The sequence below is a fragment of the Vigna umbellata genome, chromosome 5 (assembly GCF_029865625.1).
Source record: "Vigna umbellata cultivar VRB3 chromosome 5, Vumbellata_1.0, whole genome shotgun sequence".
NCBI lineage: Eukaryota > Viridiplantae > Streptophyta > Magnoliopsida > Fabales > Fabaceae > Vigna > Vigna umbellata.
The window spans coordinates 27,122,011-27,142,791 of NC_142169.1; the positions used below are offsets into that span (position 1 = coordinate 27,122,011).

Consider the following 20,781-nt stretch of genomic DNA (forward strand, 5'->3'; position numbering starts at 1 on the left):
ACCTTTCTGAAGACAAAGTGCGAGTATTCTGACGAGATATATAATCCTATTGGAAGCTTCTTCACGTCAAATTCTGTAGTAAGCTTATATAATACAACTATAGTATCATTTTTTTTTTCCTGAAAAGATATCTAATAAATTTTACATAACGAAAAAGTTTCAATAATTATACTATTTTGATTGTATCCTTGATTGTATCCAAGTAGAGATTTTGAAACAAAATAAGGTACATATCCACCTATTGCAGCATTTAATTGAAAACAGTGAGTATCTTTTTCTCACCATCTTACATATAAGTAGATTTGTTTTTTGAAACCACTACACTGCTAACATCATCCCAATCAACACTTGTACCCTAGAAGCGCAGCAAATTTACATATTTTACAATCTTAAAACCTGCTATCATGAAAAAGCATTAAAATCCACACAAGCCAACGTACCGTTTAGCTCATTACTGCATCATCGTGACTCGTTCAACCAAATGGTTGAGATTAAATTCGTAAATAAAACATTCATTAAAAACAAAAAGTCCGCCTCCCAAGGAAAGATTATTCAGCAATTCCTAATTCACCCAACTATTACGTTTAACACTGGGCAACATATCAAAGAGGCAAAGATCCATAATAAACTAAATCGGCCGAGCCTGTCATATACACATGATTATCTTCCTCCCTCCAATCAATCTGAAGAGGCCCTCCAGGTAGATCAACCGTGCATATCTGTATCAAATTGACAGATGAAAAAGATTATGGCAAAATCAAAGCAGTTATTTCATGGAAACAATGAGGAAAAACTTCCCTTTTAGGCTTGTATGTGAATTTAGTCTCTACAAATAGATAAAATATAAATCCCTCTACAACTATCCATTAAGCCTCTAATTTGGATACTCTGAAAAAAAAATTGAGGGATTGGAACAGATAAAAAGAAATAAGTGGAAAATTGGTGTCAAATGAGATTGTTTTGTTAAAGTGAAATAGAAAGGAAAGAGAGGGGAAATGTATAGAATTATGTGTTTGATTGGGGAGGCAAGAAGGAAAGTGATAATTTGTGATGAATGACAATTTTGCAATTGTCTTTCACATTTTTCTTAAAAATAAGACAATTGGATTTATGATTTATGATTTATGCCTGATGGCCAAAGATGTTTCCAAAAAAAGTACGGATAACCAATTACGTCATTAATATACATAATCAATTACATCACACCACATAATCAATTATCCTGCAACGCCCAGGGCAAATGGCAAGACATCAAGGCCCAAATATGAAAAACTATCTTTGGAAGCGTGCTTCTCCTTCAAAAGGCTTTCCATCTCTTCGCCAATTTCTCCAGGGAAATCCATAAAGGACAAAATCATGCTTCACCATGTGGAAGACAAAATCATTTTGGTTTGTGAATGTGTTATGCAATTCATGGGTTACTCAACTAAAAGCAAGGGTAATGTGGTCAATTTCACCTTGCCAGATCCATTTCCTCCTCTTTCTCATGTTACTAGCCAGGAAAACCATACATGTGGGACATCCACGTATTTCATCACAGATCATCCCAACTCATTTCGTCCAAATTCATCACTTTCCAATCCATCCTTTCTCCCTCCTTTTCACCCCAAACAAACAGTGTAAATGCTGACCCCTTTTTGTTTTTGCAAATAGACACTGTTATTATCCATTAAATACAGATTTGTTGGGAATTCATTCTACAACTCTTGACAATTTTTTTTATTATGGCAAGGACCAAAGGTCAGGCGTGTTGGGAACATTTGACTACACTAGACAATTTATGATAATGCCAAGAACCGATGGACACAAATCATGACTCAGATTTTAGAGACGAAGTCCAGTGTTGGCATGTAAGTATATATAATAGAATACAGAATCAAAAAACATATCTCAGCTTTTCCCTTTTTGAAAAACCTCATCTGACTTAATAAAAGCAGTTACACTCACCATCCAAAGCCATAATGGAAGATATAACACCAGTATCAACTCAAGACAAAATAAAAACTAAGACCAAAACAATATTTGCAACGGAAACTGCAGAAAGAACAATGCTAATATGGAAATGGTAGGAATAAATCATACCATAAATCCCTAACATGAATTTAGAACAAAGAAGCTGCGCAACAAAACTCATACACTCCTACCACCTAGCTGACAAGTTTGCAAGGTTTAGACCATCAATACTATTTGTGAAGCAGTGAGGCGTTCTTTAGCATCTTTTATAAAAAGCTAGTTAGACCCAATTACGAACATATAAGCAGAAGGAATAAGAATGGCCTAAAGAAACAAGTCAGTCAGCCTACATTAGTTAGTTCTTAAGAGAGTTCGAGTTTACCTGAAACAAGTAAAGGAGGTCCGAATTCAGGAACTGAAAAATTGAAAGATTGAGTGGGTCACACACTCAACAAAAGTTTGCCCCACCTTTACAGAGATGTATACCTGACAAAATAATTTCTGCATGGGGAGCTACCAACAAAGCAAACTTGCTACCATGTTTAAGGGATAGGACACAAATTAAGAAATTCAGTTGGACACTTGATTTGATGGTATGGTAATTTCTTCACCAGTTCAACTTAAGTATATATTTACGGTATAACCTCAACTTCTTTGTAGATTTTCTTTTTGGTACACCTACCAAGGTTATTCCATATTGCTACTGGAAGCTTGAGTGCTTTCATTTGAATCTATCATTTCCGTTAATGTTGTACTTCACAAAGTTATTTGATAGAAAGTCTATATTTCATGACAAGCACTCAGAGAGAGGATGATATCTTCAATGTCCAAGTTGGAGCTGACTTCAGAAACTAACTTTCAACCTGTCCCTGTTCTTTAATATTCATCCATTTTCAATATTGTGACTGAAATAGATATTGTTCTTTTTTCAGGTGAACTGGCAGCCATATAGGATGATTGTACTTAAGGGTTATCTCAGACAAAAGGCCTTGAAGAGGTTTGTGATCTCGGTCATAGCAGTACTGAATGCCATGGGGCACCAACCATAAAAGTGGCTTGTCAATTATTGAATGGGGACCCCAACATGGCAATTGTCAGTTTTCACGCCAACTTCCTGCCTATCCATGTTAAGTGCAGGAGCAGAGATGGTATGAGTTTGTCTAAGGACATTTGATAAATTTAGGTGACAATTCCACCACTAATCGCCTACACATCCTGACATCTCCAACACACTTTAGGTTCAACATCTAAAGCAATATATTAGACGCCTTGCAACCTTTGCCAGAAAGCTGTGAGGAAGATGGTGGTGATGGGGAAAGGATAGTAGTAAAGAGCATAGTGGTTAATTGATAGTCGCAAAGTGAAGTGGCCATGCCCAAAAATGAGAGCCTATAGCAAAACCTCCATTCTAGTCTAATACACACAGATATATTAAATAAAATAATTAATAGAATGTATATATATATATATAACTATAGAGCAAAAAAACTACAAAATTGGGCACTAGTCATGATTAATAATACTCATGATAGTAAATACCCAAACAAAATATAAAGTAGATAGAAAGAGTAGTCAAGGGAAAAAAGGACTAAAAGCCTCTAAAGCCCAAAGAAACTCAAGTACAAGACATTCAAAATCAAATAGAATATTTTAATAGGAACCTTCATTCTCTTCAAGATTCATCACACTGTGCTAGTCAATAATACAAAAGAACACATGAAGTCAAGGGAGAAAAAAAGATTTTGGTTGCTGCCAGCATGAAAGGAAAAAAAAAAAGAAAATGAGAACAAAGGAACACAGAGAAAAAGAGTATACATAGCAGTGGAAAAGGAAAATACAAAGCATATAAAAGAGGGAAATCAGAATTCAGAGGAAAGATAGGAAAAACTTCAACGGAGTGGTCTGGCTGCCAGAAAAGGTTTCCCGTTGTCAGAGAAGAACAAAGGTTACCAGACAAGAAGAATTGTCTGTAAGTTCAGGGTGAACAAGGCTAGGGAAGAAATAGAAGAGTTTCTCTTCAAAAGCTAACCCAAACACAATTAAAATCCTAAAATACCCTAGCTAATAATTAAAGATTTAGGTTATTTGGGGGGTTAAATGTGCACAGCCACCCTCTTACACCACTACTATGACTCAAACAGAAACACAGAAATGCAGCACAACAGCATTTGCACAATGCCAAACCGGAACACCATCATGCTCCATTGCTAATACAGCCACTTCGACCTTATTGACAACTTCGATTATGAATTTTTTTTAATAAAAAATAAATACTTTTTATATTATTACAAGCATAGTAGCAAGCTTACCCTCCCAGCATGACCCTCAAGAACAGCCGCAACAACAGTAGCACAAGCTCCCGTTCCACAGGCTAGGGTTGCTCCTGCACAACAAAACACGAACTCAAAATTGAACAAACCCGGACAATTGTACAAACAACTAGTAATACTAATCTGACACATCATGGCTATTTAGAATATTCTAACCTGCTCCCCGCTCCCAAACACGCATTTTCAGCTGAGACTTAGACAATACTTGCACAAACTCTGCACATTAAATAAGAAACCATATAATTAGTGAGACATACAACAACTGTATTAGTGTGATGATATTTAATTGGAGTTATGCATAAGGAATCAAAACATCAAGGGTGAAATTTTGCTGATAAATAAAGCAAGCCATAATTGCACATTATATGCTCTATACAAGGACCCTAACCTAAGCTACTAATACAGTCCGACCAAATCCTAGAAAAAATACCAGCAATATCATGATACCAAACATTAAACCAAGAACAAAAACATGTCACTAAATCAGTAACCACCATCTGCCAGAATGTGCATTTAGCTTGCCATCAAAGCTATATTGCTCAAGGAAGAAAAATAAAATAAAAAGGTCCAACTGGTAGAAATAAATTTAAAAAAAAAGGTGCTGGGATCAGCATAGGTAAGAAAGTTTGTTAGTTCACATAAGGTCAGAAGAAGAATTGGTTCTCTGTTTTGTTTTTGATGATGTCCAAGAAGTCTTTAGTTAAAATTGTAAAAGGCCTTAAAGAACCTTCCCTACTGGTATTGAAAGATAAGCATGTTCTTCATAAGTCAAATTGAACTAGATAAAGACTTGAACCAACCTGTTTTTTAATGGATAATTAGATCTTCATTAAATCAACCAAAGTTTAAAAACAGGACATCTTTGGCTTTTAATTGATTAAAATAAGTATCTAATCGATTGATCTGTTAGAAATTGCTTTCTGGAAATGATGTTGAACAAATTAATCGATTTGGTTATAACATACTTGATTAATCTGGGCAGTAGCAATCAATTTTTGAAATCAATCACTGTTTTCTAAAAGAAAATAAAGGCTTTCTTCAAAACATAATTCTGAAAAAACGTGTAAAAGAAATGTTGAGAGTGATGACATCAAAAACTTTTTGCAAATCTTTCAAAACCAAGAAGTTAAGGTTCTTCAAGGTTATAGGTAATCTTTCCATGTAACATCAGTCACAAATCCAGGTGATCGAGTTTCTTGTTTCTCTTTTGCACCTTCTTTAATTTGTACTTTAGACCAATGTGTGGTGTGTTTTAGTTGGTAATTGATAGCTTCAATGTCTTGTGTTGTTTTTTTGGATCTTGAAAAAGTTTTTCAAGGGTATTGTGTAATTCTTTTTCTCTAGTTTTCATAGGAGTTTCTTGTAAACTGACTTGATTAAAGTTTTAGTGATTCCAGTTAAGGTTGCTGGATAAACCGGATGTAGATTCTTAAAGAATCAAACCAATATACAAATTCTTGTGTTGTTCTTTATTCCTTCTCTTTTAATAATTTTTTGTTGATTCAAATATGGCCATTACAAAGCAGTAATCTAAACTCTACCAATTACTTTCAACAAAAATATTCATTTTACACAAAGAACTTGCTTTTCTAAAACACAACCAATTCACCCCCTCTCTTGGTTGTAATCAGCCAATTTCATATTTTAACAAAGTTAACAAGCATAGTTCAATCATAGAAATAGAAAAATCTTGCCTGTGTTAGTTCGTGCTGGGAACACCTCATGATGTTCAAATTTTGGGCCAATTTCTGCTAGCTTCAATTCATCAACTAGCAAATTCTGTTGCAACAAGGATTAAAACAAACATTGCATAAGCAGTAAAGACTGAAAAATATTAATCCATGTAAAACTGTAGCACAACAGATGAAAGTTGACATCTTAACTTTTAAGATGCAATTAAAAAATATTTTTTGACCTTAAAAATTATATTTCAAAGGAGCTATGTTTCTTTTTATACAAATGGTTCTAAATTCAACTGTATGCAAGAATATCCATTTATTTGTATATATAAAACATTATTTTACAGATCCTATAGATTAATGTCTTGTCTTCCTACTATTCCACAATATTTCATACCTTTGAATAGATGTAGTGCTCTGTGTAATACATCATAAAAGGAAATCGTACGTATGAAATATCTACTGTATGTCAAAATAAAGACCTGACATCCTTCTCTACTGAAAGTTACACAGTGTGGATTTCCCATGCTAACACAGGTCACATGCCAGATAACTCCATCCACGACTAGCTCCGATTTAACAACAGCACTATCCTTGTTTGCAGGTAATTTAGTAGGCACATCTGAGGCTTTAAGAACTGGTTCCCCCATGTCAACTCTTACCTGAAACAGTTAGTATTCTCTATCAATCTTGAGAAAGAGAACCAATATCATATAAGAGACAAAGAATATTCCTTCCTAACGTTAAACCGATTAAGGCATCTTAGGAGCTGCATGAGCCAATGCCTTAAAACAATATCACATATCAATAAGCAAATTGCAAATATCTGTAACATAACATACATTTCCATCCTCTAAGACTTCAGGTATAATAAGACCAGCTCCAGTATGAACGGTAAAACTGCAAAGTAAGGAAATACATTATTACTGTAAGATGAAATTTCATTAAGCCCATTAATCCATAACTATATAATGGTAATGACTGAGGTGGCAGCTAAACCATCATAAGAAAAATCATCATCAATTTAGTAAATTAATTTTCAATATTATCTGACACAATAATCTTATCTTTACAGATATTTGTCACACGTAAAGAAAAAAAAAAGCTCAGAAGAACACGGTCTCACAATTCATACACAAGACATAAAAAATGAGAAGCTGAAGCGACTGAAAAGAGCAATTACGAAACGTTACAGAAAAGTTATAGAAAGAAAAACCGTACCTATGGCTTCCTTCTAAACTCTCTAGCTGAGAAACGAATTTGGCAAAACATCGCACTCCATTGCCACACATCTATGAATATGAGCATCATTCGGATTAGTGACAGCAAACTTGTCAGTGATAAAAAGACTAAGATTCTATACTTTTTTAAGTTTGAGCGATAAATTTCTACATAAATATTTACAGGGGGAAAAAAAACTAGTAATTAAAATCAACTTGTGTACTTTTTTATGCATTTCACTTTTCGGAAAAGTTAAATGAGAATGCTTCTAAGTTGATTTTAAATTTAGGAAAAAAATTCAATGTATTTAACTTTCTTATTCTCTACTGCAATTCAGTTTAGGCCCAACCCCGTTCAGACGAAAACAGACACGAACGAGGCTTGGTAAGAAGAACTACCTCAGGCTCACTACCATCAGAGTTAAAAATCCTCATGGTATAATCAGTGCCATTGATTCCAGGCAATACAAAGATAACTCCGTCAGCTCCAACACCGAAGTTCCGATCACACAGTTGAACCGCTTTCTCTGCAGTGATCCTGGGCTCGGACGAGTCTCTATTGTCAACCTATTCAAAACGACGCGTCAAGAACCGAACGGTTATCAATTTGATAAAGGGAAAGCGAAGGGGAATGAACTCACCAAAATGAAGTCGTTTCCGAGGCCGTGGTACTTGGCGAAATGGAGAAAGCCGGTCTGTAGGCGGTTGAGGAAGGAAGCGGAGGGGGTTTTGACGGGGGCGTCGGTGCTCATGGAGGAGGCGACAAGGCGGGAGTTAGGGTACTTGAAAGTGCGTCGCGGAATGGGCAAAGTGGATCGGGGAGAGTGGAGGAAGAGATTATTGAGGGAGGTGAGACTGCGGCGCGTGGGGGATGTGAGAGGAACGGTAATGGTGGCTGTTATGGCCATTCTGCAGCTTCGAATGGCGGCGGATACTGCAATCTGCCACTGTCACCGTCTGGGTTTGACTCTGTCGCACACAGTGAAGCGTTAAGGGCTTCCGGTACGCAATCTCGGCCGTTAAATAGGTGGGTTGATGTGCTTTTTCTTAGATTTTTCTGGTTTATGGGAAGAAAACGTACTTAAAAATTTAATTATTAAAATTTGTGATAAGTAAAATATATACAAACAAAAATAGAGGAACTTATAGTTTATAATTATAATTTTAACTATAATTTTTTATTTGATGAATATTACTATAATTTAATAATCTATAGAGGACCACTTTATCTTTTAAATAAGACATGTAGAGGAACTTGTAGCATGTTTCTTCAAGTTCAGAACGAAATATATTTAATTGATTTAGATTAACTTAAATGTTGATATTGATATTATTTGTCAAATTTCTAAAAAAACTATTTAACATTTGTAATTATCGAGGCATGTTTTATATAAGTAATTTTACTTAATTTAAAACAGTAGAATGTTTAATAGAATGTATGTTTACACGTTTAATGTTTATCATTAGATTAGATGAAAAAAAATAAAACCATCTAAACTTTTATGTTAATGTAATAAATAATTGGTATGAGGATACAAGTCCAAATTCACAACCACAGAGAACAAAAAAAATAGAAAAAAAGACAGCAAAATGAGTGATGGTATGTTTATTTATAGTATGTTTTTGTGTCATCCAAATGCGTACTATAAAGTCGCCACCAAACCCAAATACATAACACGTACACAGTTAATCTGGCACTAGCTATTCCACGCTTGACACAAGTGTTTCACCTCTGTTAGCATTTTCCTGCTAATAATAGCTCGTTGAATAAGGAATTTTAGTAACTTTAAAAATTAAATTATTTATTGTTAAATTCTTATTTTTTAAATAGTTTGGTTAGATTAAGGATTTGAAATATTTTAGATTTTAATTTTTTTTATTTAGATGAAGTAGTTTAACTTTTATTTTAAGGTAAAATTTTATTTTAAAAAATATTTTTACATTTAAGCTTACTTAATCTCACAATTTGTTTAAAGGGTTAAATATGTTTTTAGTCCCTAAACTATTGGCCGTTTCTGGTTTTCGTCCCTCTTCCAAAGTAAGGTACAATTTGGTCCTCATTCTTTAGAAAAACGTTCGTTTTAGTCCTCAAAATTTTGTTTTTAGTCCTCGTTTTAGTCCTCAAAACGTTCGTTTTTTCGACTAAAACGAACGTTTTTTAAAGATTGAGGACTAAATTGTACCTTACTTTGGAAGAGGGACAAAAACCAGAAACGGTCAATAGTTTAGGGACTAAAAACATATTTAACCCTTGTTTTTATATTGGATCTGTTTTGGATTGAATTGTTTTGATTTTTCATATAGATTTAGTAATTTAGATTAAATGAGCTTAAAGTTTAATCCAAATTAATTCAACTCGATTTTTCATTTCCAAATTACTTAATTCGGCCTTCAAATAAGTTTGATTTTCGACTTAGACCGACTCAATTCAACCTTCAGCCAAAGTAAATAGGTTCCATTTTCATTAAACGACTTGGCTCGACCTTTGACCTAGGACGACTAAATTAGATCTTTGGATTAACCTTTTGTTCAAGGCGGCTTCATTTGACTTTCAGTTTGAGTCGAATCGCCTTAACCTTTGATATGGACTAACTCATTTGACATTCAACCTCAAATCACACGTTTCAACCTTTAATTCAAATGAATAATCTTAATTTTCAATCCAAATCTAGTAATATATTTTGGAGAATAAATCCATCGCATCACACTTATCTCTTTTGTTATTTTAATTATGCTTATTAATAATATTTTCCAAATTTATCTATTATTAGATATTTTTAAATAATCTAAATAATGATGTGATATAAAAATTTATATTTGAAAAGTATTGTATTATAATTTTGGGACGGTATAAAATCTCTTATATATTCTTTTAGTGAGTCATATCTAGTAGAACATATGGTAGTCATATCCATTACTCTCAAGTTTACTATTACACTAAAATCAGGTATTAACTACATACGTTAATAAGTTGATTAAAATACATATCTAATAAATTCTTCTACATTGTTAATTAAGAATAAAAAAGTTTCTTACAATCATCATAATCTATTATTCACTGTTGATGAGATCCATCTTATTATTGGATAAAGAAAAGATGATATTTTATTTAAAATAAAGATCATAAACTTAAGTAGATGATTTAAGATTTAACTCGAACCTCATCATGAACATTAAATATTCTTATTAGAATGTGAAAAGAGTCACAAGACAACTCTTAAAAACAGATGAAATCTATATCTAAAAGCAAAATAAATGTCCACTTGTAAAAAAGTACTTGACACCCAAGTTAATAAAACATAAAATAAATGTTAGTGAGAGAAGAAAAAGGTAAATATGCATTATTTTAAAAAACCATATATTTTAAGCCTTTGTATCTACCTAAATAGGCTGAAAATAAAAATAAAAATTCACCTGTATAATAGGCTAAAGAATACAATAAAAATTCATTCCTTACTAGCACTTCTTTCGAGTTATAATACGGTTGAATTATTGCATACTAAATATACTTCTGCAATATGACATAATAAAATAGTTCTTATATTCTAAAAAGTTAGAGTAGATACACATATATAAATATAATTAATTTTTATACATATAATGAAGTTATATATATATATATATATATATATATATATATATATATATATATATATATTATAGAAAATAATGATACTATAATTATATTGTGTCGTTATTCGTTAATAATAAATTATAATTATAATTGTTACTATTATTATCTGCAATAAAATACAATATTGAATATGTTGGGAAAATATATATTTAGCAAACAAATTTATAATTAAGAAATACATTACTATTTTTTGTGGCAAACATTTCATTTATTTAAAAATAAGAAGATTTTTCACTAAAGTAATAATACATTTGCTTGTTATAAAGCATTTGAAATTACTCACCCTAAAATGATTCTGTTTTAAGCCGATAAATATAAATATTGAATATACAAAGGTGTAACTTATCCATAACGTATAAACGTATTTTTATGATTCAAGGACACACAAAACTTAATAAAAAATATTCAAACCTCCTATCCATTCCAATACATAAAAGAAAACTTAGAGTAGTTTTCACTTACTGTCAGTGTAACTTTCATGGATCAATCTTTTCTTCATAAAAGGGTCCTCATCGTCGTAATCTTCCACAGCTGCTTCCAACATTCAATTCATCTTTTTCTAAAAAAAACTAAACAAGTGAGTATCAATTCTTAACAAACAAGTATATAAATAAATCGAACAATATTGTATTATACGTATCTGATATCTAGATTGTATACTCAAAATAATTTCAATCTATATATCCCATATCATTTCGACCAAATTACTCTAGATCCTTTCTATTAAAGTATAATGTTAATTCTATAATAATATAGAAAAGTCTAAAATATAAGACAAATATTAAAAACTTTACATAGCTAAAAATTTATAACATTCTACAAGTTGTGATTAATATTTTTTAGAATAATTGTGTAGGTGAAATGAAGTTTATAAATACCCATGTTACTAACTTTTGAGGTAAAGACAACTACAATGTATACTTCTTCCAATTATTACTATTTTTACTTTTTTTTTCTATCTCATCAACTATTCCTTTCACACTAAAACCTATAAAATAAATTCTTTATCAAAAGTAGCACTTAAATCTCACTATTTTTACAATAGAACCCTAGATAAAAATAATTAAGTTAATTAAGTTTATATGTGATGTGTGTGTGAAAATCTCTCAAAATTAAAAAACTATAGAAAATATTAAGAAATAAATAAAACTACAATTTTTTTCAAAAAACAAATATATAAGTACATTCGTCTCTGCCTTCGAGCAAGCTTGTGTTTGTTTCAGCATTAATATTGTTTATATAAATGGAAATGTGAGTGGTTATTGCATTTGTTTCTATCTATGTAAGAAGACTTGAAAGCGTAAAAATGCGCTGATTTATGTATTTTTTTTCTCGTCGCATCTATAAGAGGATTTGAAGGAAAATCCAACTCGATATTGTGTATGATTACGAAAATATCTTTAGTTGATATATGTATGATTCACAATTTTATCAAGATGGTTACTCTCTTTATTTATTTATATATATATATATATATATATATATATATATATATATATATATATATATATATATATATATATATATTATTTTTCCTTTTTTTTCTCTTTATATTCTGACCACTAGTGAAGTGTACATACCTAATTAACCAGAAGTTACATGTATCATCCTCGCTTTATTCTTAATTGAGTTTAATAATAATAATAATATTATTATTAGTATTTATAACAATAATATATGAACAATAATAAGTATTATTATACTTATAATGATAATAATTATACTAATAATATAAATAATAATAATTATATCCATAAAAATAATTATTATAATAATCATGGGTAATAATTAAAATAATAATAATAATACAATAAATGGTTATAATAATAATAATTTCTACCAAAGGACAATTGGGTCATTTCAAAATTTCTCTTTTATTCAAATATTTTATTTCAATAAAATCATCCACAGATTTAACTTTCTTCTTATTTCTCCTTACTATTTTTCTTAACATAAACAATTTCACATTCATCTCCTTTTTCCCTCAAATCCAATCTTCCAAACAAAAATATGAAAAAATTGCGCAATTATTTTACAATGAAATGACTAAACTAAATGATATTTCGCAAAATTAAGAATTAAGGTCAAATTCTGTAAAAGCAATAACTAAAATAACTTATCGTCGTTATCAGACGTTGAAGTTTATAAACGAACTTTAAAAAAAAAAATGCAACCAAAAATACGCCCAATTATTTCAGTTAAACTAAGTCACAATTGCCAGCTACAATGTGCTAGACCGCTACGGATAAGTATAGTCAACTCATTTGTTACAGAACAATAAATGGTCTGAAAACAGAAACCTAAAACTGCAACATGGTTGACATAGGAACCAATTTTCATTGTTCAGTAATTGTTAGAACCAACAACGTTACACAAAATCCAACCGAAGGTTAAACTCACATGCATGTTTTGTTGTTTAGTATAAGCAAAACTGTAGTTCATCTGTCAAAGCCTAATTATGAATTGGCCAAATAATGACTCAAAAATACTTAGGCCTTAAAATAGGCCACAATCAATTAACAAGGAAAACAAGAGGATACCAATGATATATTGGGAAGCAACATCCCTATAATCACGGGATAGTTTATTCACTCAATAACTGTTCAATTAGAATATAAAATTGAAGTTTCTGTTTTTTTGACCAAAATCATATATCTTTCACTTTTTTCTTCAAGAGAACTCTACCCATTTCAACATACATAAAGCAGCTTGTGTTGAACCACAAAAGTAGCATTTCATATTTCAGTATTGTTCGTGAATTGTTCGTAGCTACATAAACACGAATATGATTTCTTCTGAGAACCAGGTAAATGATTCTCCTATATAACTTACTTTGAATTGCACAATTTTCATTCGTGTTCCAATTATTAATTTTTCTGTTTATATTATTGGATGGATAGGGACATATCAAAATCTAGATTCTATGTTGAATTACAGCTAAAAACAATGTTCACAAAATGAAACTTTAGCTGGTATTTATGACGGTACCAATAAGATTTACTTAATAGCAACCAAATAACTCAAACGTAGTTTAGGGAACACAATAATGTATGTTCACAATATTGTCAAAAGATGTAGTACTTAAAAACAAAAAGCCCTTTGAAAAGTTGAATTACCCTTGCTTTACCTTTTTGAAGTTGAACGCTCATTACTTTTGAATCCCTATAAAGCCTTTTAACATTGTAAATAATTCTTGAGAGACACATCAACAATTACATCATCCTGGTATTCAATTTTCACATATTTATCCAATCTAGACTTAAACTTATATCTGTATTTTCAACAATTTTCATATTAAGGACAGTTTCTTCAGTTGACACACTCTTCAATGATAGAAATTTTCCTAACCATGAATTATTCAATTATGAATTTTATATTTGTATTGTATTTTGTTTAAGTCAATCATTAAGACAAATTTAACTGTGATATCATTATGAATCTTTATTAGTGAAATAAATAAATAATTTACTATAAAGACATAACAATAATAAGATCTAAATCAAATTCATATAAAGATTCACATCATTTATAACCCAAAACTTTAAGATAATAAATTTATGTGTTTTCATTGTTATATTGTACTTAATTCTTATTTTTACTTGAGACTTAGATTTATACTTTAAAATTTTCATAAGTGATTTATAATGACCAACAAAGAAATAAGTCAAAAGTAAATACCAATATATAATGGCTTGTAAAATATATCAGCCATGCCGAAAGGCAAAGGTACTTTGTCTTCACATTTTGAACAATCCCTCTAATAACATGCTTCAATCATTCAGGTACATAATACTAAAATATTATTGGTTTAGCATCTAGTGGTGTATTGTAATTTGAACTCTCAGTTGCACACTGACTAAACTTTGCCTTGTGTTGGCAGAGCATCGAGGAGGTTAAGCACAGGCTTCTCTGCACCAAGCTTGAACTGGTAGCAGCAAAAATGGAAGCTAATGCTAAGATCAAGAAATATGAGGAGACGGTTAAACACTTGTACAAGTTGTTAAAGAAAGTTTGCCAAGAAAGAGATGAAGCAAGAGACCGACTTCAATTGCTGATAAGAAATGTACAAGCACCGACCCCAGTTGAGACAACAAGTACTATTATTCCACAGGTTGATCAATCATGCCTCCAAAACAAAACAAAGCCATCAATGAATAGCACCAAGGTATCATATTCAAGCTCCAAAGTCTTATCAGATCATTCATGTGATTTATCCTTGTCAAATCTCCAGTCAAATGAGAAACATTTCTCCACGAGTTTAATGTCTCAAACAAGAATAGTTGAAACAAGCAACTTCACCTTATCAAACAACATCGAAACAGACATGGTTGAGAGTGATTCCCTAGCGATTGATAAACTGGTTTGTGGGAAACCCTTACCTCAAAAAGGTAGATTATTGCAAAGTGTTACAGAAGCAGGACCTTTGCTTCACACACTTCTAGTTGATCCAGTTCCACATTGGAAAAACCCTCCTACTTTGTCTTCCCTTGCCCTTCCACTTGCTACCCAAGAGATCAACTTTTCTACCTACAAAGATCATGATAACCCAAATGGATTCATTCCAACTTCTTTAAGTTTGGCATTTCCAGGGAGTTCTCATGGACATTCTCAGACATCTTCTGCATCAAATTTTGGGTTATCCGTGAAGAATGAAATGGTGTCATGTGTGGATATGGATTCCAATATCATGCACAATCATGCATTAACTGGAAAAAAGAGAAAGCTTTTGTGAGAATTGCACTGTTTTGAGCTTCAAAATCAGACTTGCTTATTTATTATGTGAGATAAATGAAGTTATAAGATAGATTACTAGGTTACAATTGCACTGTTTTGAGCTTTAGTAAAGTCTTGGGAAGATAAATGAAGTTATGTGCATAAGGAGAATTTTGAATGAGAGTAATGAGCATGTGCTCCCTCCTATACATTATGTTAAATTTATTCTCTGAATTTTGTTTCACATTTTTTAAACTTACCTAAAATATGAATGTGGCTGTCCAATTTGATTTGTAGTTTGACTGGCTAATTGTAATAAGATCTGTTTTTTCAAATAAGTGTTTTATTCATAACATGCATTTCTTAAATTTAAACTCGATTTCATTGGAATGTACGACATATATGTAGTGTAGTTAATAGTTTAATTAATCTTCAATATATTCCCATAGTCTTTATATAATTCTTTTTTCTAAGATCGCACGTTTAAAAAAAATATATCACCCAAAGAGATAGAATTCTATATGAAAAGGTAAATTCTGGTTGGTAACATAGTTCATGCAACCATGCTCTTGGGCTTTCGTAATTGCCGAAAAGATAAAAGTTCTTTGTTGATGTTGTTTCTAACATGAAGTATTTAGAGACCTACAAAATATATACTTGAACAAAAAAAAAAACAGTAACGGAATAATGTATCTGATATATGACGTTGAAATTTTGTCTAAAGCTTTTAGTTCTTATTTTAAAGTCACAAATTTCATAGTTGATTAAATCCAATTGTCCTTTACCGTGAGATTTTTGAAAATTTGTTTGCATTAAAATAACTTAAATAGAAAGCATATTTGTTAGGATATAATAATGAGTTGAAAATTGAATATCGATTTCATAAAAAATTTTAAACCAAAAATATTGAATCTTAATATTTTAGTTAATACGGTGTTATATTTTTTATATTAGCATAGAATATTTAGAATTGTTTAAGACTAAATTTCATCCACTTCATTTGTATGTTTTTACAATCATATAAATTCCAAATTCATGTCAAAATCAAGTTACAAATATACTTAAATCTTATTCCTAACGTCTTTGAGCCTATTATAATTCATCAAGTTCTAATCTCTTGAAATCTTCAACAATCAACCACGAATTAAATTTAAAAGTCTTAAGATTATAATGAAACATATTCTATTCCTAGATACAATTTCTAATATTAGGTTTTCAGTTATAGGTTCAAAAGAAATTTTTTTCTAACACCTCAATAACTACAATCAAATCATGACATCAAGTCACAATAAATATTAAGTATAAAAATCAAACATTAACTTGAATATATATATATATATATATATATATATATATATATATATATATATATATTAGCAACACAAATTACATAAGAATTCAGTTTATTACATTTAATCACAACAAATATGTTAGGTCTCTATGATGGAAAACTTAGGATTTAAAATTAAAAAGATAGGAAAGAAATTGAAATAATAGAGAAGAAGCAAATTATCTCCCAAGGTTCTCGCAATTGTTCCATGTTCTAACGATGTCTCACATTCACATCTTCACCTCCACTAGTGCAACAGAGGGATACGACAACGATTGTTTTTTGTCTTTGCATCAGTTGTAGAATCCGAGGTATATTCAGATGGGGTAAGAAGTTTGAGATTTTTTGTCTCGGTTCAAAAACCGAAGTAAAAAGGTTACGATTTTTCCTCAGTTCAAAAAACCCGAAGCAATAAACAAAAAAATGGGTCTATAGACCCTTAAAATTAATTAATTAAAGGGTTTATGACCTCGGTTGAATCCAAAACCGAGGCAATAGACCATTTTAGCCTTGATTTTTACCAGAACCGTTGTCTAAAGTATGTTTTTTCTTTTAAAAAATGATCATTTCTGTAAACATTCCATAGCACATACCAAATAACACAAACCCAGAAACACATAAAAACTGACTTGCACATACAACAAACCTGCACATAAGAACAACTATTTAATGTGATTTTTGGTTTTCATAGCTAGAGTCATTATCTTTGAATGAATTTTTTTTTACCTCTATTTTAAACTTCTATTTCACGAGAAAAATCACAAGAGCACTTAATTTCGGTGAATATGAAGTTCAAAAATTATTTTGGATTACAAATTTTAAAATGACCATAACTTTCACTCCGGTTAATCATTTTCCTATTATAATATATGGATTTGGGGTAGAGAAAATTTGTTGATACCGTGATAGCTTGCATAACTAGCTAATCCTTCTAGATCTCCAAGAAAATGTTGTTTTATGTTTTTTAGAAATTTAATTTGTTTTTTTTAACTTTGCAAAAGTATTTAAATCGTTAGACACTGAGTTTTGAGCTGTTTGTGAGGAATTTTCATGATATTTTGGACCTTCATACAAATTTTCAAGTCATTTCGAATTCATTTGAGAATACTCTCAGTTTTACCTATAGTGATAGATGAAGAACAAACAACCAAAAACATCAAAAACCTAAAATAAAACTAACCTTAAAGGTGCGTTTGGTACTGGAACGAAACGTAATAAACATCATAAAGTACTTGTGCATAAAATCAATTGGTCAAAACGAAAAAAAAATTATATTAAATACTTAATCAACATTAAATGAAAGAAAAAAAAATAAGAGAAGTATATTATTACCTCAGTTGTTATCATATATTATTATTATTATTATTATTATTATTATTATTATTATTATTATTATTGTTATAGAATCCAACAATACATTGTATACATTTCAACCATATCTACATTTATCATAACCACATGTTCCAATCTTTTATCCATTTATCTTACTTTGAAATAGAAAAATGACAAGTTATTATTATCCCTTTTCTTTTCTTTTTCTGAATGACGTTTTTTCTTTGGAAATTTGGAAGAACCGAAAAGTAGAAAGGATGGGTAATCTGATCCTCGAACAATTAAGTATTTTTATGTGTTAATTTAACTAAGAAACGTGAAACGTCAATTGTAATTTGATCTTACTATAATTATTCTTAGTAATTTGTATGGAATATTTGCTTAATTTTGTAATCTCTGTTAGACGATATTATAAGTAGTGCAATATCAAATATCCATGACAAATTTTATTTGCAAATACTTGAAAACACAAATATTTTTTTCATATATAGTTGTATATTATCTTTTCTTTATTTTGTTGAAATATTTTTTTTTGTTTTTTATGTAATTAAATATATCTGTAAAATTAAACTATCCTACAACAAACTACAAATACAAAATTCAAATCCATGTGACACCGTGAAAGGAAGTACCAAAAAGATTACAATTAATGCAATCATTATATAAACTATTACTTTATATGTAAAAAATAACTATTACTTCGGGGAGGTGTTAAAGTCGTGTAGCCAATTCTATATTTGACTAGTTTTATGTATGTTGTTTATTCAACCGTGTTTTTATGTGTGCTTCTCTGTATCTGTTTATGTATGCTTTTGCATTTATTTTGTCTTCACAGTTACCTGAAAATTCTTGTATAGTAAATGCATTGAATAAAATTGAGAAAAGATATTATATAATAATACAAATTATTATATTATCCTAATTTATAAATGGTGTCCGGTTTGGATTAAGATCCCTACTTAAATCATTCAAATTTATTTTAGAGATTGGATGAGCTTACTGATGGTCTTCCATTATTTAAGTTGTGTTGTTTGTTATTTTTTCTCGTTCTCCAAACTGTTTGGAAAGATACTTACAAAAGATACTTCGACGCTTAAGTTAATGACTTTACATGATAATATTTAATAAAAATGAGTATTCAGAATTAGTTATTTAACTATGTATCAAATATATATTTGTATATATTTGTTTGCCCATTATATTGACTTGATAGGTATCCATACCTACATAAATTAATTTATTAATTCAATATACGTGAAATGAAAATATTTACTAGACTTTTTAATTTACCCAAAGATAATTAAATTAATAATCATAAAAGTGTGTTACACACCTCATATGTCATCACACTAAGTTTTGTGTCCTTAAGTTTTCTATCCTTATATTTATTATTACAATTGATGGTTTCTTATCGTCTCTTGAATTTGTCTACGTCACCTTTGTCTCTTTCAAATATTTATTAATTCTCAACGTCATTTTGAATATTTTTATTTTGTTGGTTAATTATAGGACTCTTGCTACTAGAGTTTTTGTATGTTTTATGAAGATTTTTTAGACTTTTTACAAAAATTTACAGGAAAAGTGTTTCTTATAATTTTTTTTACGAATTTTGATCAATAAATAATACCTTTGTGCGTAATTAATTATCGTAAAATTTACAAATTTACAATTTTTTTATGAAAAATATCCGCAGTAAATTTTCTTAGGAAAAAAATCTACAGCTACGAAAAATAAATTTTGTAAATAATTTAAAAAAAATATTCCCAACTAAATTTTTTGAAAAAATGAATTTGTAAGTATATTTTTTCTACTAATAATTTTGTAAGAAATTCCACTATAATTTTTTATTATAAATTTAAAAAGTATATAATTACAAGAGTTGTTATTTTAGTCTTTACATGTGAAAATCTAAAAAATAATATTTTAATAGTGATAGTGAATTAAAAATAATGAGACTTTATTATTTTAATATTAAAAAGTTTTAACATAAAAAAATGAGTTTCATTATTTTAAAACAGGCTATCTTTCTATAAATTACTTTTCTAAAGTCATCTACCTTTTCTCTAAGAGTTCTAACTCCTCGGTCATCTGTTTGACGATCAGGAAGTGTCTAGACGATCATGGCAACAAGGTCTATTTATCCATCCGATCAATTTCTGCTATAGAGTAAGTAAGTTTCAACTCCTTTTTGCTCTTCGCTCTTTAATCTAGTCCATGCATAGAAGTTTCCATTGCATGTGTACCTTAACCTTTCCTCTGAGTTTCTTTGTCAATCTAAGGTCCTAAGGATTTTTTACTTTCTCAATTTGATGTTTTGTGAGTGTTTTTGGAATTTTCTTGCGTTTCAAACAAACAATCAGAGATACATTTGTAGAGTTTGATTGTTCCTTGTGAGGTAAGGAAAAGTAAAGTTTGTTTTTAGATTTTCTTTGTATTTTGAAGTTAGTATCTCTGTATAATAATAAATTAGATGAAATTGTGATAATCACTTTAGTACATTTTGGTGTTTAAATGATGATTGATGATAGAATGATGTTGTATTTTGTAATGGTGTGATTTGAATGTTTAAAACTCTCATGATTTGGTATGA

At 30.1% G+C, this 20,781-nt stretch overlaps 2 protein-coding genes across 2 annotated transcripts; one reads left to right on the plus strand and one right to left on the minus strand.

Moving 5' to 3' along the window:
- Positions 1-415: 415 nt before the first annotated feature.
- Positions 416-8,200, minus strand: LOC124833452 (diaminopimelate epimerase family protein). Its single transcript, XM_047307945.2, has 9 exons — positions 7,824-8,200; positions 7,582-7,749; positions 7,184-7,254; positions 6,805-6,862; positions 6,445-6,624; positions 5,978-6,062; positions 4,440-4,499; positions 4,263-4,336; positions 416-719 (listed from the first exon to the last, which is right to left on the minus strand). Exons 1-9 carry the CDS (start codon positions 8,088-8,090, stop codon positions 603-605), a joined length of 1,080 nt encoding a protein of 359 aa, XP_047163901.1. The 5' UTR covers positions 8,091-8,200; the 3' UTR covers positions 416-602.
- Positions 8,201-14,700: 6,500 nt separating this feature from the next.
- Positions 14,701-15,689, plus strand: LOC148198038 (uncharacterized). The gene has a single exon (XM_088115158.1). It carries the CDS (start codon positions 14,757-14,759, stop codon positions 15,546-15,548), a length of 792 nt encoding a protein of 263 aa, XP_087971284.1. The 5' UTR covers positions 14,701-14,756; the 3' UTR covers positions 15,549-15,689.
- The last annotated feature ends 5,092 nt before the right edge of the window (positions 15,690-20,781 follow it).